Below are 17,500 nucleotides of genomic sequence, written 5' to 3' on the forward strand. Positions count from 1 at the left end.
GCTGCACAACCCGCCGCCGGGCGCCGTGCCCCTCAGCCCCGGCGGCTCCACGCTGGTGTGCGCCAGCTGCCACTCCTCACTCATGCAGCAGTGGCAGGGCTTCCAGCTGGCTGACGTGCCTGTGCTCCAGCGGCTGTACGTGGTGCCCCTCAACGCGGCCGCCCCGACCGGTCACCTCTCTCCCACACAGGCCCACACGGGAGGGGAGGATGCCAGGCATGGGCCCAAGGCGCAGCAGCACCCTCACCACCATCACTCTTTGGCACCTGGTCAGTCAGCGTCCACCTCCACCTCTGCCCACGGGGCCACCAGGGAGGCGTGCTACTTGTGTGGCCAGGACTGCGGGCGCGAGGTCAAGGTGGCCTATGCTCGGGCCGGGGAGGGCAAAGCCCGAGGCTCCATGTACTTCCCCTTCATCAACCTGCTCCCGTGCCCACCCAACGCCCGCGGCGTGCGGGACGGACGCGTCCACTGCTGTGCCACCTGCCACGGCATCCTGGAGGACATCTGGGCCGCCTACCGGCTCTGCCTGAGCGAGGAGCTCATATCATCGGTCAACACCTTCCTGGGGAGATACCACCAGGCCCTCAACGCCTGCGGCGGTGGCAGCGGCAGCTCCTCTGGCGGGGCTAACCCAGGGTCTCGCCCTCTGGCGCTGCCCTCTGCTGCCGCTGCCCCTGCTGGGCTGCCCCCTGGTGGTGGCGGGGGGGCCCACGCCTCCGTCTGCTACCTGTGCGGGTCCGAGCTGGGCAGCAGCGCAGCCGAGCGACAGATCCGCGTCAACCCCCCGGGCCCCCGCGGGGCCGAGCGCGAGCCCTTCTTCCCCTTCCTGACCGTCCACCCGCCGGCCCCCCGCGCCCGGCCGCCGGACGCCACGGGGCTGGTCTCGGCCTGCACGCTCTGCTACCACGACCTCCTGGGCCAGTGGGCCCAGCACGAGGGCCAGGCGTCCGGCTCCGGCGCGCCCGCCAGCAGCCCCTGGTCGCGCCAGTACGGCTGCGACACGTTCGTCTGCTTCTTCTGCCGGCAGGAGAAGAGGCGGCCGCTGGGCCTGCGCGCGGTCAAGGTGGCGCGGCTGCCCGTCTTCCTGTACGCGCCGCGCGTCAGCCGCACGCTCGTGGTGGACGACGGGAAGCAGCTGACCATCGGCTCCTGTGTGGATTGTAAGGCCGTGGTGCTGGCCGGCCAGAACATGAAGCCCGACGGAGACAGGATGGAGAGAGGCGGGGCTCCGACACACGCCAATCATAAGGTAAGACGGCTGTCAACCAATGGGCTGCTCTGCATCTACAGTACTCTTGAACTGATGCCTCACTTTTTGATAAACATGAAATGCTCTACAGAGGTATTCATTGTTTAATTCGTGTCTTCATGATGTTTTTGTTTACTTGGTGTAATGTATGACAAGTAAAAGCTAGAAAGCTGGGATGTTATTGTATCTGAAAGTGTCCAAAGTGTATGCACCTTACTGGGTATTGACTCTTCTGACTTTTGCTGGGCTCGTGATGATGTCTTTTACTTGTTTCCTCTTGTCAACACTGAAGTTTCCCTCAGCAGGGTCGAGTTCATCTCGGACACTGATAAGTGTGAGGGGGAGCGTCTTATTGCTCTCCGATGAGTTGAATTTGTGGAATGGGGATTCTGGATGGGTGGGCCTGATTTGAGTGTGTTTTCTTTCATGCATTAACAGTTCTTCTCTATCTAAACATTGCTGGAGTCAAAAAAAAGTTAAGATAAGCCAAAGCCTCTACAGGCTCTGAACTGCTGTTTGGTTTGACCTTCTTTTGGTTTGACCTTCTTCTACTTACATATCGTAACACCCCCAATTATCACCACTTTTGTTCAGAAATTCTAAAACAACAATGTTTTTTAACACTTAAAAATAACATTTGCTAAATGAACCTTACATTTTTCAGTAGCCATAGGTGTGTAGATTTGAACAAAATCTGGTTTGGATCTTAACAGGAGCATTTACTGCCTGAAATATCCGATTTTGTTCACCACACTCTGAGTTATAGTGCTGGCCTGATGGGTCGCCTATTTACGCCGTTTCAACGGCACATGAACGGTTAGACCGAGAAATCTCGTCATGAAATTAAAATTCCACTGGAGCTCCAAGCGGTTGTGTACACGCAGCCTTACAACACTGTTTACAGCTCTTCGAGTCTCGGTAAAATGTCATTTTTGGTACACAGCTAATTTATATACACCTATGGTGTGGGTGAATCCGCCGTCTTGGTTTGTATAGAAATGGATATTAAGTGACACATACACGCAGGACGGCGTAAATACGGGACCGACTGTAATAGGGGGAGTTCCGATATCTCACATTCTAGAAGGTCGCTTGGTTGACTTCTAAAACTACATTCAGACACTAACGGGCCTTTTGTGTGTCTGGGCGGTCAATGTACAGTATTTATGTGCGTTCCAGGCCACTCTGGCAGCGGGCTGCTATGGGTGAGAGGTCATGCCTCTGTTGCTGCTGTTGTTTACTCTACAACAGAGCTCTCTCCTCCCCCTCTTATCCTCACTCCTTGGCAATACCTCTCTCTCTCTCTCTCTCTCTGTCTCCTCTATCTCCTCTCTCTCTCTCTCTCCTCTTTCTCTCTCCTCTCTCTCTCTCTCTCTCTTTCTCTCTTTGTCCTTGGGGCAGTTCCAGGCGGAGAGCAACAACAGCGGAGGGGGTGCTGCGGGTGTCGGAGCATAATGAGTGTTGGTCAGAGTGCTGGTGTGAGAGCAGCCTGGAGGTTTTGGGAATGAGAGGGGAGGAAAGGGGAGGGGAGGAGGCAGAGGTGTCCGCAGCTGAGCAGCGTTCTTCAGGTGAAACTTGAGGTGTGTGGGGGTCACAGGGTGACCCTTTTTTTGGATAGCACAACCCAGAAAAAGCCCTTCTCCATGCATACACTCTGAGAGAGAGAGAGAGAGAGAGAAAGAGAGAGAGATTTACACACTGACTTGTCTATTTTCAGATGAGTCTCTTTCAGATGAGTAAGATGTATGGCTCACAGCTTGCAAAAGCACCAAAAAAATGCCCTGTGTTTGTTGACTCAGCCTTAAGTACTGCGTCTCTTCTGCTATAAAGATCTTTTCCACCTCCCTCCCTCTCCCTCTCCTCTGCTATTGTGCGTTCCAGCTGTGGGGGACCTCAGGGAGGTGTTCCCCTCCTGTAGGGTTGTGTGTGTGTGTGTGTGTGTGTGTGTGTGTGTGTGTGTGTATTGAGGGGGAGCAGGCAGTCTGCAGCCAAATCTTCACAGATGAGAAGAGCGAGAGAGAGAGAGAGAGAGAGAGCATTAAAGAGAGAGTAGGCATGAAGCAGAGGTTATTTTCTCATTCTAGAGGTTTTGCTTGGAGAAGGAACATGATCAGATGTCTGTTCTTGGCTGCGTTGTGCACTGCGTGCCCGATTAGGAACACGGCAACATGCCTGGTGGGGCTGTTACATGGAGGAAATGATAGAGCTGTGACATTGACTGACACTTCATTTCTTTTCTTCTTTCTTTTTTTCATACGTGCAGTAGAGAGAAGAAAGACCCATGGAATCAGGTTCAGGGTAATCACAGAGAAGTTGAAAGAGAGGCAAGGGGTAGACATCTGTGTGCGTCATTCATTCAGATGTGTGTGTGTGTGTGTGTGTGTGTGTGTGTGTGTGTGTGTGTGTGTGTGTGTGTGTTCTGCCGGGAGAGCGAGACTGTTGGGGACACCAGCTGTCCTGTGGTGGAGACTCAGCCAAAACCATTAGATAGAGCCTGCACACACACACACACACATACTGACTGGACTGAACTCATGGATTTCACAAGCGTGTGCTCCATTGATCATTGAAACCTGTAGAGACAAAGGCACACATCTGAACATGGGCACACACAGACATACACACAGACACACACACACACACACACACACACACACACACACACACACACACACACACACACACACACACACACACACACACACACACACACATCTGACACACACACACACACACTGACTGTATGCGTGCCTTGCGTGTGTGTGTGTGTCTTGCTCAGCTAGGGACATGCTGGCATGACTGCTGGGGGTTTGTGTCCTCAGCGAAGCACACAAAGCTGTTTTTTTTTAGCCGTCGCCAAGAAGTGAGCTCACAGCTGAGCGAGGGTGTTGGGAGTGTGAGAGGCGTGGTGGCTCAGAGCTGGGGCCGGAGCTGCTGGGGGGCGGGGGGGGGGTCAAGAGTGGCCAAGAGACCGATGTGAGGAACAGGTGCTCAGCTCTCCCGCTGACACTCGATCCACTACCGAACGCTCCTGTCATCAGTCATATGTCAGGACGGGGCCGCACATCTGCTCTACCACCATCTCTCAGTCCCCCTAAAGAGGGAGAGGGAGAGAGAGAGAGAGAGAGAGAGAGAGAGACTGTTTAGGAACACAGAGCACACTGAAGGCCAATGTGCTAGTCCCTTTGTGAGAGTGCAAGTGCGACGTGCATGTTTGTTCCAAACTGCGGTCTGCTGTTTACTGCGCATAACACTGCGAGCACACACAACTCTCTCCACTTGGTGTGGCCAGGAGGGTGACTTCATTTTTAACTGGAGGTGGTAAAAGGCCGAGACACCGGTGCTGGCGACGGCGGCTCCTCCGTTAGGTCTAAATTAGCTGCTGAAATGGAAGCCGGAGCCGGAGTCAGACGTTGTCACAAACATGCACAAGATGTATGTATATATGTATGTACATGTATATATAGCTTTGGCCACCATGTGTTTGTGTGTGTTTGTGTGTGTGTGTGTGTGTGTGTGTGTGTGTGTGTGTGAGAGTGTGTGAGAGAGAGGCATAATTACACGGCTGTGACACAGTCTCATGCGGCCCAGCTCAACTGGGCTCAGCAGCAGCCACCCAACATGAAGGGACCCAACATCTGTTCCCAGGTCAGCCGGCTGTCGAGGCCCAGGGATGGGTCACACCGCTCCCGCTGCTGTCGCCAACGGCCACCCAGCACGGAGCCCTGAGAGGGGGGGGAGAGAGAGACAGAGAGAGGGAGGCAAAGAGAGATGAGGGAGAGAGAGAGAGAGGTTGGTAGAGTGAGGAAGAGAGGGAAAACAAACATAATGTTTCTTTAAGAAAAGGCTAAAAGAAAGAGAAGAAGAGAAGAACAGAGAGAGAGGGAGAAGGGAGGATAGGATAGGTGACTCATGGCTCGAGATCCTGGCCGTTCTCTCAGGCACTCTCTCCTCCCCCATGATCATCTATTCATCTCGTAAATCCACAAAGGGGCTGTTTAGTATTAGAACAACAGCTCCCTCTGAGATCTGCTGCAGGCCAACAAGTTCTGAAAAACGTGTGTGTGTGTGTGTGTGTGTGTGTGTGTGTGTGTGTGTGTGTGTGTGTGTGTGTGTGCGCGCGCATGTGCATGTGCGTGACACACTGAAGCGCAGAGTCAGTGACAGATGCACTTCTAGTCACACTTCTAGTTATTTCAGTACTCCCCACACAGAGAATCACACACAAACAACTGGAAAACATGTTGGTATGTGATGACTGTCCATGAGTTGTTTAAGAGTTCTGAAAAACGTGTGTGTGTGTGTGTGTGTATGTGTGTGTGTGTGTGCGTGTCTTGGTGTGTGTGCGGGTGTTAACATGCTTGCTAATGTGACAGTTACAAAGCTGTCTGAGTGTTTCTGTGTGGATATGTGTACAGTATGTTTCTCTCTCTCTCTTTTCTCTCTCTCTCTCTCTGTGTGTGTGTGTGTGTGTGTGTGTGTGTTTGTGTGTGTGTGTACGTTCTATATGTGCAGTATTTGATCATGGGTTAGTGCTTTTACTTGACCCACAATAGGCATGGAGACAAGAGTCTGTGGAACTGTGTATGTTTTACTCCCATAAGAACACACACACACACACACACACACACACACACACACACACACACACACACACACACACACACACATGCACACAGAGAGAGAGAGAGAGAGGGTGTCTATGTATACAGACAAATGAGGTGTCCCCTCTGAGTAGCTAAAATGAGGTGAGGGAGGAATTTGGCATCACAGGAGAAACTTGCAGCAGCCTGGTAAAGCTCCATCTCCGGATGATTAATGAGTAGAAGAAGAAGATAAAACATATTGTAGAGAGAGGAGGAGAGAGAGAGAGAGAGAGAGAGAGAGAGAGAGAGAGAGAGAGAGAGGGGAGAGAGAGAGAGAGAGAGAGAGAGAGAGAGTGAGAGTGAGAGTGAGAGTGAGAGTGAGAGGGAGAGGGAGAGATGGAGAGATGGAGAGAGGAGATGGAGAGAGAGAAAGAGGGAGAGGTGGAGGTAGGGGAAATAGAGTGAAGGAGATGAGTGACATGGCATTGAGAGACTGATCTATTTAGAGTTGTTCCAGCTCTCTCATTTCTCTCTCGTGTCTTGTGTCTCTCTCATCCAAGTCTCTCTCTCTCTCTCTTTCTTTCTTTCTTTACTTTTTCTTTCCATGATTTCTGTGCGAGGTAGGGAGCATTTGCTTTGCCTCCTGTATACGTTTGGGTTATATATCTCTGTCTGCCGGTGCTGTACATGAGACTTAGCTCCTGTTCTGTTAACTCTGGGGAAATGATCAGTCAGTGTGTTTTAGAGCAGGGCTTTGTCATTGCTCACAAGGTTTATCTCATCACAGCTAGCAGGAAATACGGCATTTCCCAGGAGACATGGGGATAGGCAGGATAGGACGGACTTTGTCATGCTCACTACCAAAGGTTTGAGTCACAGGAAATGATCTGTAGTCATTCATGTGCGTGTGTGTGTGTGTGTGTGTGTGTGTGTGTGTGTGTGTGCTAATGTGTAGTTTGTGAGAAGATGCAGTGCTTTGGGGGTACTGTTTTATTTCAGTCACTCTTGCTGGTCTTTGACACTTGTGTCGACATCTGCCATAAGAAAGGCACAGCTGGCCCTAGTTTGCACCTCACTGAAACTAAATAGGACCCCTAATGAAGGAACATGACTTGCGAGACAAACCTGACATGCAGTACTGAAAGTGTATGAAAGTGAATTTAGTCTGTGAATGTAGAGTTCCACACACGCACGCACGCACGCACGCACGCACGACACACACACACACACACACACACACACACAAACACACACATGTACACACACACACACACACACAAACACACACACGTACACACACACACACACACACACACACACATACACTCTCACTTCTCTGTGAGTTCTTGTTTTGTGAAGAGCTGGAAATGTGTTATGACAGAGTGGTTTGTGTTTCTCAAAGTAAGCCTGCGGTGTCTTAGAGGCTTTCCTCCCAAGCTCCCCAGAGCTGATCCTGATGCCGCCATGGGGACCGAAACATTTATATGATGCTACCAGAGTAGCCCATCTTATCATCTTAATGGAATATTTATATTTATTTATTTTTTCTTGCTCTCTTTCTTTTTTCCTTCTTTCTTTTGGTTTCTCTATCTTTCGTTCTTCCTTGTCTCCTCTTGTAGGGGGAGAGGTCTAAGGGAGGGGGCGTAGAGGACTGATGTTGAACTGTTTTTGTTTTGCTGCCTGAGAAAAGCTGGGAAAAGGATTCATACAGAGACAGGGAGGTCTGAAAAAGGACCTCTGGGCAGAGGTCTGCTTCAAGGCAGACAGAATGGATGATTGTGTGTGTGTGTGTCCATGTGTGTGTGTCTGTGTCTGTGTGTGTCTGTGTCTGTCTGTCACTCTGTGTGTGTCCGCCTGCTTGTGTGGATGTGAACGTACATGGCTGGTCCATTCTCCATTCCTCCAGTGGTTAGGATGTAGCATGCCTTAAGCTCAGTATGGATCAGTGAGCGGGATAAGCTGTTCAACAGAACTGAACACGGCCGGGAATATCTGCTCCGAGCTCCATTTGTCTACAGCAGTGGAATAGAGAATGAAGGCTATGGTTTAACACAGGGTCAGGACAAGAGCGGAACTTTTCAAGCACTCTAATGTGATTCCTTCCAGGCATGGGGAAGATTGTGCTATCTCTCCATGTGTCAATAGCAGTCTCTCCCTTTTTTCATGGAAGCATTAAAGCTCTTTTTTTGTGTGTGTGTATGTGCGTGTATGTGTGTGTGCGTGCGTGCGTGCGTGCGTTCCTGCCTGCGTGCGTGTGTGTGTGTGGTGTCAGGAAGATATTCCTTAGTCTTTGTGTGTATCAGCCAGACTTCCTCTGGAATCCATTTATCATGCCCCATGGCTCCCCCTCCCCCTCTCTCTGTCTGTGTGTGTTCGTGTGTGTGTGTGTGTGTGTGCACTAGGCATTGGGTGCTGGGTGACATCAGTATTGTCACTGTGACCGAGTCAGCAGGTCTCTGTCCCCTGTGTCACCTGTTGAATAGACAGAAGTGATACTGTCTCCTCTTCTCTCCTTTCCTCTCCTCTCCTCTCCTCTCCTCTCCTCTCCTATCCTTTCAGTGAAACTAATGGCTTCTGTTCAGTACAGTAAAGTGAACAGGGAGAGAGGAATCCACAGTCACCCAAGGCTCCACACTCTCACAAGACCTTTGGAGATTTTACTGGCAACAAAAGAGTAGCAGCTAGTTTGCTGTTTCAATAACGACATAGGATTCATGTTTGCTTTATTGCCAATGGTTTGTTCATGAGTTCTTGGCTGTATGAAAAGATTTCCACAAAATAACTATTTACATTTCTTTAGTATAACTTTATCTCTTTGAAGGCATACTGAGTTCTGCATGCCTTAGATAACTCAGATAACCTCTGTTGAGAGAAACACAGCTTTATTCAGTCTGTAAGTCCTTGTAGTAGGCTGTGAGTGGCCTGTGGTCTCGGCTGCCTGAGGCTTGGTCAGGCTGCTGTCACTAAGTCTGTAACATTGCACGCTTTGTGTCCAAGTCTCCACACACAAGGCTGTGTTGAGGCTCTTTGTGTAGTTGAAGCTCTCTACTGCTGGAGCTGGCTGAAATTAGGCCCCTATGTGTGTGTGTGTGTGTGTGTGTGTGTGTGTGTGTGTGTCTGTGTGTGTGTGTAAATGTGTGTGTAAATGTGTGTGTATGTGTGTAAATGTGTGTGTGTGTGTGTGCATGTGTGTCACAGACACAGTGTCTCTCTCTGGTTGACTACTAGACAGAGACAGCATCAGGGGTAGCCACAGCCCAGCAGATGGGAAGCCATCAGTGGCGTACCGTTGAGGGAGCCTCTCGGATTTCAGCGGAAGGCTACTCAACACTCACTTCCCATCAGCCTCGGCGCCTGTGCGGTCACAGCTCACGCTCGGAGGAGCTCAGCACCGGGGCTTCTGGGATGCCTGTCACTCAGCCATCCTAATGGATACCCCTCTGGTGTTTTAACCACTGATCCTCTCATATCCAAAGACTTTCCACAACCACAAAGTTATTCCACTCTTACAATGAATATCTTTTTTTTTTTAAATCTGTATTCATCATCTGGAATAATATGCAGGTCACCATAGCTTGTACTGTACTCTGAATATCTAATATGTCCATCAGTCACACAGCAGTGAGTTGGGCGGTTCCCACTGCACCCTTCTGGCCCTGTCCCCCTTAGGCCACACCTTCCGTGCTGTGGGCTCCCCCAATCCTGCTGTCCTCTCTCTCTCTCCCACTCAATTCAATTCAATTCAATTCAAATGGTGCTTTATTGGCATGACAAATATGACACTTGTATTGCCAAAGAAATTGTCACATAAAAGTACAGTATCAGGATTTAAGCAATTATACATATACAAGGGATAGGGGTACATGGACAAAGTGTGTGTGTCTGTGTGTGTACACACCCACACTCTCTCTGTCTCCCTCCCTCTCTCTCTCTCTCCCCCTCCTCTCTCTTCCTCTCTCTGTGTCTGTTTGGCTGTCATGTCGGCTGCTACCACCTCGGCTGTCCATGCGGGGCTTGACACGCCGGTGTGAGGCTCTCGCACACCTCCAGCGCCTGTCCTACCGGCTGAATGGTGCCGATTGTGAGCCCTGGTCCCTGCTCGCCACTCGTGCAGAGGAGCTCTGAGAGGGAAGGAACTCCTTTGATGTGCCTCGGCTTGACCCCCCCCCACCAATGTTTTTTCTCCCTCTCTCTCTTCCTCACTATCTCTCTCTCTCCTCCCTCTCACTCTCTTTCTCTCTTTGTCTCTCTCTCTCCTCCCTCTCACTCTCTTTCTCTCTCTGTCTCTCTCTCTCCTCCCTCTCACTCTGTCTCTCTCTCTCCTCCCTCCCTCTCCCTCTCTCTCCCTCTCTCTCTCTGTCTCACTCCAGCTCTCGTCCTGTGCTTGTGTGTGCAGTGGGAATGTGGCGTGCTGGATCTGTTGAAGCAGATCAGATGGAAAGCAGCAGAGTGCTGGGCTGGCATGAGTGTCTGGCAGGAGACAGGAGGGGCTTTCCATCTCCGAAATGAATAAAAGTGCTCTCTCTCTCTCTCTCTCTCTCTCTCTCTCTCTCTCTCTCTCTCTCTCTCTCTCTCTCTCTCTCTCTCTCTCTCTCTCTCTCTCTCTCTCTCTCTCTCTCTCTCTCTCTCTCTCTCTCTCTCTCTCCATCCTCCCTTTGTGTTGGACTGAAGCTTTTATTTTGGACAGCCTCTGAGATATGGGCTAGAAATGGGACCAGGCCAGTTGTGGTCATTGGGGTCTTTCTGTGTCCACCGTTGTTTGTTTTGTGGAAGAAAGTATCTCCTTTTTCTGTGTTTGTGTCTGAACACAAAACCAGGTGTGAGTGGGTTTGGAGAGGTCTAGCCTTTTGCACACTGCCCTGTTGACAGTACAACTCTTTCAGCAGTAAGATGGACACTGCCTGATATAGGAGCTTGGTTGTAGCAAGTCCTGACAGATGATCTTGGAGTCAGGGTTGGGGTGTGGGGGCGCGAGAAGCAGGCGACAAGATGGGTCGAGGTCCTCAGCTCGCGCTCTCACACATAATCGGCCCTCGAGTCCAGTCCAGGTCACTGCTTTTGGTCCGTGCCGCCGAGGGAGGAAGGTCGGAGGTGTTGACAGATGACAGGGTCGGCAGAGTTCAAAGGTCAGCCAGGTGGTCCTGTCCCTGACTACTTCCTGTCTTCCTGCACTGCTAAGTGGCCATGTGTCCACCTCTGCCCAATCAGAGTGGGCGGTATCGTTTTCCCGAAACTTGTAAGCCGACTCTAAGATTAGATCGTACTGACAGAGAGGAGTTGCAACACCATTTCTACACCAGCGGCGTCGCTTGTTTTGCCACTGTTGCCATCTTGAATTTGTATGGCCAAATTGTTGCTTTGAGAATGCGTCTGCACAGCTTCTGCAGTAGCCTTGGCTGACTGACTGGCACTGCGCAGCTTTTGGAGCGGAGATGGCAGCGTGCATTTGGCTCACACGAAGCCATGCCAGGCTTGCTTCAGCAGCAGTGGCACCTCCTGGCATGGCTTCGGGCCCAGGCGGGCAGGGGCGGGCAGGGGCGGGCAGGGGCGGGCAGAAGCTCGTCTGAAGCCTGGAGCCCACCCTCCACAGTCTACTGGATGCGCTGTGAACAAAACGAATGCCAAGAGCTGTGCTTTTTTTCCTTTCCTTTTTTTTCCTTTCTATCCTTTTTTTTTCGGGGGGGGGGGGGGGTGATCCCGTGTGAACCTCGTCTCCCTGCACCCCCCCTAGCAATTATCTGTTGACCTGAGAGCTTGACTGAAGTCATCGGGGTTGGAACAGGAGGGCTGGGTGTGTGTGTGTGTGTATATGTGTGTGTGTGTATATATATGTGTGTGTGTGTGTGTGTGTGTGTGTGTGTGTGTGTGTGTGTGTGTGTGTGTGTGTGTGTGTGTGTGTGTGTGTGTGTGTGTGTGAAGCTGCTGGCCATGGCCACATCAGGCCTCCCATGCTGGGGCCCTGAGACTTGGCAGGCAGGGCTCTGACCCAGGACTGGCCGCCGCGTGAAAACGCCTCTCCCCGGAACACAGCACTGTTCTCAAACACCGGGAAGCCTGCCAACGTCCCCTTTTCTTTCACTCTCTCTCTCTTTCTTTCTTTCTTTCTTTCTTTCTTTCTTTCTCTCTCTCAGTTACTCTTGTCTGTGTCTCTCTCTCTTTCTCTCTCTCTTGGTCACTAATTCTCTCTGTCTCTTTCTTGGGCCTGCTTCCCCTCCCCTAGTTCTGCTGCCTCTCATTGGGGTGGATGGATGGGGTATTGATGGAGAGATGGAGGTGGTGGTGGTGGTGGGTGGGTGAATGGAGTACTGGAGTACTAGAGGTCGGGTTGTGTGTGTGTGTGTGTGTGAGTGTGTGTATGTGTGTGTGTATGTGTGTGTGTTTGGGGGTGGGGGGGTGATAAGAGGCATGCAATCTTTAAATGCCATGGTCAGGCCTCACAAAGCATGGTGAGCTGAAGGGGAAACTCTCTGTAAAACATATTTTTGGTGAACAGACGGGCCTTTTAAAACGTGACTACACGTTTCTGTTGAGTCATGTTTTCAGCCCCTTTGAGTGAATGCCCCCAAACCCTTGCCAGTCATTGTTCCGAGGTTAACTGAAAGTACAGGGGACTGGCCAGTCCCCCTCCCTTACCCTTTTGTCAGTGAGTATCACTCCATGATTGAATTAGCCGGTACAGCAACAGCAGGACTCTCATGCGGGCCTCCCTAGCTCAAGCAGACTTGTGCCTCAGGCCAGTTCCCCTCTCCTCGGGTTTTGTAGCTTTGGTCTTGGGTTAGTGGAAAGCCCGCCATTGGTAGGCTGTAGTGGTGGTCACGGTTGTGGTTGTGATGCGGGGGCCTTTGACGTCCCCTCTCGCTCCCCACAAGCCCTGCCTGGCAGAGAGAGAGCACGGAGTCAGGGTCACGTCAAAACAAACTGGGAAATTCACAAGAGCACGGAGAGAGAGAGAGAGAGAGAGGCTGGCGAGGTGAGCACTGTGTGTTTTGTGGAAGAGAGGGTGTGTGTGTGTGTGTGTGTGTGTGTGTGTGTGTGTGTGTGTGTGTGTGTGTGTGTGTGTGTGTGTGTGTGTGTGTGTGTGATGTAAAATGGGGCGAGCAGTGTTGTTTTGTGGGTAGGGTGTCATAACAGGGTCGGTGTCCTTTTTCATTGGCTGGTGTAAATGCCCTGTGCAGCTCTCGCAGCCCTCTCCCCACCTGTTAGAATGAGAGATACCACAGAGAGATTGACTGTGTGCCCGTGTGTGTGTGTGTGTGTGTGTGTGTGTGTGTGTGTGTGTGTGTGTGTGTGTGTGTGTGTGTGTGTGTCTGTGTTTGTTTCTGTTAGAGTGAGCTCGTGTTGCATCAAGAGAGAGGAAAATATCAGAGAGAAACATTTTGTTCCATACTGTGCTTCCGTTTCTCCTGGTGACAGGGCCATGATGACACCAACAAGGCCAGCATCTTCAAATCAAATGGCATCTGAATGCTACTGTTCTCTTCTTACCCCCACCCAAGCACCTACCCCACCCAATGCCCCCCATGCAACACACTTCGTCCTGCGGGCAGTCACATGGTCTTGGGGGCATCTCTCTTCCTCTCTCCCTCTCTCTCTGGAACTTTATGCACTGTGTAATCTGTTATTGAAAGGGCAGGCTAATTTGAGACATTGTCTCTGCCTGTGGCTGCCGGAGAGGCTTTGCCCACTGCCATTTCGGTGGCTTGTGTTGTGTGTGTACGCATGTGTGTGTGGTGTGTGCTGGGCGTGTGTGTGTGGCTTGTGTGTGTGTGTGTGTGGGGGGAGGTGGCAGGCTGGATGTGGTCATGCGCTCCTTCTGGAGTTGTGACTCAGTGACTGGGAGCAGTGCGCTTTCGAGATCCCGCGTGTCGGGCAGGAATCCGCGTTTGGCCCGCTAAGTAGGATGTCGAAACACACTAGCTGCGTACTCCATGTGTTGCGACCAAAACAAGCACAGTTCGCCTAAAATTATCCAAAAGTGGAAGCTTAGTGGGTGATGTCATTTCTTATTCCTTTTCAATGATAGAGAACCTGTAGGACAGAAGGTAATGATCCATTGGGATGATTGGGACCTGAAAGAGTCTGTCGTCATGTGGGGCACACTGCATGAAGGACTGCATATGTCAGATGCAGTCTCCTTTGAAACATTTATAAGCTACTCTGAAAGCATTGATACCTCTGCATACAATGCCTCTTTAGAAAGCTGGGACCAAAGCAGAAAAAACAAAGGAAAACCAAGATCAGAAAAAAAGAGAAAGCATGTGTGTGTGTGTGTGTGTGTGTGTGTAGGAGAGTGTGTGTGTGTGTGTGTGTGTGTGTGTAGGAGAGTGTGTGTGTGTGTGTGTGTGTGTAGGAGAGTGTGTGTGTGTGTGTGTGTAGGAGTGTGTGTGTGTGTGTGTGTGTGTAGGAGAGTGTGTGAGTCCACAGGAGTTCCCCAAGCCCTGGATTTACTTTAGTAATTACACTGCGCCTCAGACTAACTACAGAGCAGCACAGACTCCCAGCTCTCTCACTGACTCCACGCCAGATCACCCAGTGTGTGCCTCTGCTTCAGGGTGTGTGTGTGTGTGTGTGTGTGTGTGTGTGTGTGTGTGTGTGTGTGTGTGTGTGTGTGTGTGTGTGTGCAGTGCGTCTTGGCGATGTCTTGGCGATGTGTGTCGGTGTATCGCCGCTTGTGTGTCGATGTGTGTGTGTGCGTGTGTGTGTGTGTCAAGGGGGGTGTTGACTTACTGTCCACACCTGGCTATATGCAATACAAGAGAATGTGTAAATGTGATTACATAATGTACATGTGTGAGAGTGAGTGAGTGAGTGAGTAAGAGAGTGAGAGAAAAGGGAAGTGTAGGAGTTGTACCTGAGTGTCTGTGGCAGTGTGGTGGTGTAGGATGTCCTCCAGGTGTGAGCCAGCCAGCACTGGCAGGTGGAGCACGAGAGCACAGCTGGAGCAGGGAGCAGGGCACAGCTGGACAGAGACAGAGGAGGGAGGGGCAGGACAGCTGAGCAGGACAGGGAAGGATAGAGGGAGAAGGGGAAAGGAAAGGGATTTAGGAGAGAGAGAGAGAGAGAGAGAGAGAGAGAGAGCAAGAGAGAGAAAGAGAGAGAAAGAGAGAGAAAGAGAGCAAGAGAGAAAGACAAGAGAGAGAGAGAGAGAGAGCAAGAGAGAGTGAGAGAGAGAGAGAGAGAGTGAGAGAGAGAGAGAGAGAGAGAGAGAGAGAGAGAGAAAGAGAGAGAGACTAAAACACCTTTATTGAATCATCATATGGATCAAAACCACTTTAAAAAGCTTCACCCTCACAACTACACACACACACACACACACACACACACACACACACACACACACACACACACACAGAATCAAGAAATGGGCTGTAAGGGAAAAGACTGGGTAGAATGGGAGCTCGGGTCTTATTAATTGAATGTGTGTGTGTGTGTGTGTGGCATGCCCCCCAGGTCTGTTGTCGTACAACAGGTGTTGTGAGCAAGGCTCTTCTGCTAGTATGGCAACTACTGCAGCTTGACTTAGTGTGTGTCAGGTTGAGCCTGTGTATCTGTAGCGTGTGTGGTGAGGAACAACTCACAAGTGATACTGCACTCAGCCAAAAAAGCAGATGTCTCAATCGAGGCCCTAGAAAGCGACTTTTTTATGATCTGTCTGTGCATGTTGGGTTTGGTTCGGTAGTATACGAGTTCATTCGTATTCCTAGCCCATGCAAACGTGCTCACTGCCGTTATAATGATTATTCAACTGTAAAATGGCTATCAAGTGTCAAGCTGGAAGACGCAGTGAGTCTATTAAACCCAAGCTGTGTGGTACTGTGGCTTGTTGGATATCTATACTACACTCTCTTCTCTCCTCTCCTCTCCCTCGGTCTCTCTCTCTCTCATTCTCTCTCTCATTCTCTCTCTTTCTCTCTCTTCCCTCTCTCTTCCCTCTCTCTCTCTCTCTCTCTCTCTCTCTCTCTCTGCTGATGGTTTCTAACGGGGTGTGGAGAGCAGTGCTCAGCAGTATGTCTGTGTTGGGGCCGCGGCGCCAGGACAACTGGACATGCCTGCTCAGAGGGGGAAAGTTCAGCCAAAATAACCTCCTGCCCAGGTGCTAAATTTACCCCTCTCTCTCTACACACACACACACACACACTCTCTCTCTCTCTCTCTCTCTCTCTCTCTCTCTCTCTCTACACACAGACACTCTCTTACACACACACACACACACACACATAGACATGCAAATACACACACACACACAGGCGCACACACTCACACACACACACAAACCTTAAAAAGAGGCGCATGTTGCCAGGGAGTTCCTGAAGAAGATCACTGTGCCGTCGATGTGTCACATGTCTTCTCCACAGGGCTGGGTCTCTCTCATTCCTACTTGGCACTCCACCCACCCCCACCAGCCACTCCCCACACATTGCCACCTGGCTCCCCAGACGCCCCCCGCGCACCCTCTCACTCCAGTCTCAGGGTGGCAGCTGGTGGCATGGCCTGGCTCCAAGCTCCAGTCACATGAGGGATCACTGACCCCTCTATCTCTCCCTCTCCCTCAAATCCCCCCCGTTCTCACTGTTCTGTCAGCGGCCCTATCGGGAGCCGGGCCTTTTGGCCCACTCCACGCTCTCCTTTTAGACGAGAACAAACAATATCAAGGTCCTTTTAATCTGTCTGATCAGACAGGTGGCCTGTGGTCTAATCAGTACTCTCAACGTGTATTATTTACCATCACTCAAGGATTCTTCTGCTGCTTTCTGCTTAATGTAACGCCTTTAATTTTAGTCACTTGCCAGTTAGCTTACTGTGACATGTGCCCCCTGTGTCCTGTGACTATGGATTTGTTGATATCTATAGATAAGAAGAAGGAGATGTTGGGTCTGTTTACTACTACTGTTTACCTAAACTGAGTACATTTGAAATGTGAAGGGAATGCCTCTGTGTGGACATGCTGTCAGCAGAAGGTCTTCATTCTAAGGTAAGGGGGGAAAGCAAGCCCTGCATTAAAATGGTCTGATAGCAGTGGAGAGGGAGGGTTGTTGTCGGCTTTCTGTTTGCGGTAAGTAAAAGAGAAATTTCCCACAGTGTCTTAGGGAAAATCAAACGAGTCAAAACGGAGACGTTGGATGTGGACGATCACAGAAAAAACATTTCTCTTTTCCCTGGCCTGCACAGACACTTGGAGTGTGCCTGGTTTAAGAAATGGCATGTCATGAATGGGCTGGGAGAGGCGTCTCTTTCGGTGGCCAGGTTCCCTGTCTATCACCTTCAAACGCCTTGGCCCCTCCACATCTCCCCCCATAGTCTCAAGTGCTTTTAATGGAGACTATTTCTCCTTTCCATGTTTCACCAAGCCACAAAGTGTGGTTCATTAGTTGCTTTGAAGGCATGGTGTCTTGTCCTCAATCGATTTTCCGTCTGCGGTGCTGTATAACAGACGGTAGACTTTTTACTGTCTCTCTCTCTCTCTGCCTGATGCATGCTGAAGCACGGCCCGTCTTGTGTCATTGTTTTTAATATGAAGACATGGTTCGGCGGCAGACGTTGAACCAAGCTGGGTCCAACCAGACGCGAGGTGACGATGCAGCGAGGCGGCGAGGTAGCCGTGGGTTCCACTGGGTTCCACTGGGTTCCACTGGGTTCTTGCTCAATGGAGGAGGCCCTGAGC

The 17,500-nt window shown here is 50.8% G+C and overlaps 1 protein-coding gene across 1 annotated transcript in view; it reads left to right on the forward strand.

Moving 5' to 3' along the window:
* Positions 1-1,054: 1,054 nt before the first annotated feature.
* The window catches only part of gse1b (Gse1 coiled-coil protein b), a 269,512-nt gene continuing 253,066 nt past the window's right edge, over positions 1,055-17,500 (forward strand). Inside the window, 1 exon segment of the mRNA XM_048262708.1 lies at positions 1,055-1,252. Within this exon segment, the coding sequence (XP_048118665.1) occupies positions 1,193-1,252 (60 nt within the window). The 5' untranslated portion in view covers positions 1,055-1,192.

The sequence above is a fragment of the Alosa alosa genome, chromosome 14 (genome assembly GCF_017589495.1).
Source record: "Alosa alosa isolate M-15738 ecotype Scorff River chromosome 14, AALO_Geno_1.1, whole genome shotgun sequence".
Lineage (NCBI taxonomy): Eukaryota > Metazoa > Chordata > Actinopteri > Clupeiformes > Clupeidae > Alosa > Alosa alosa.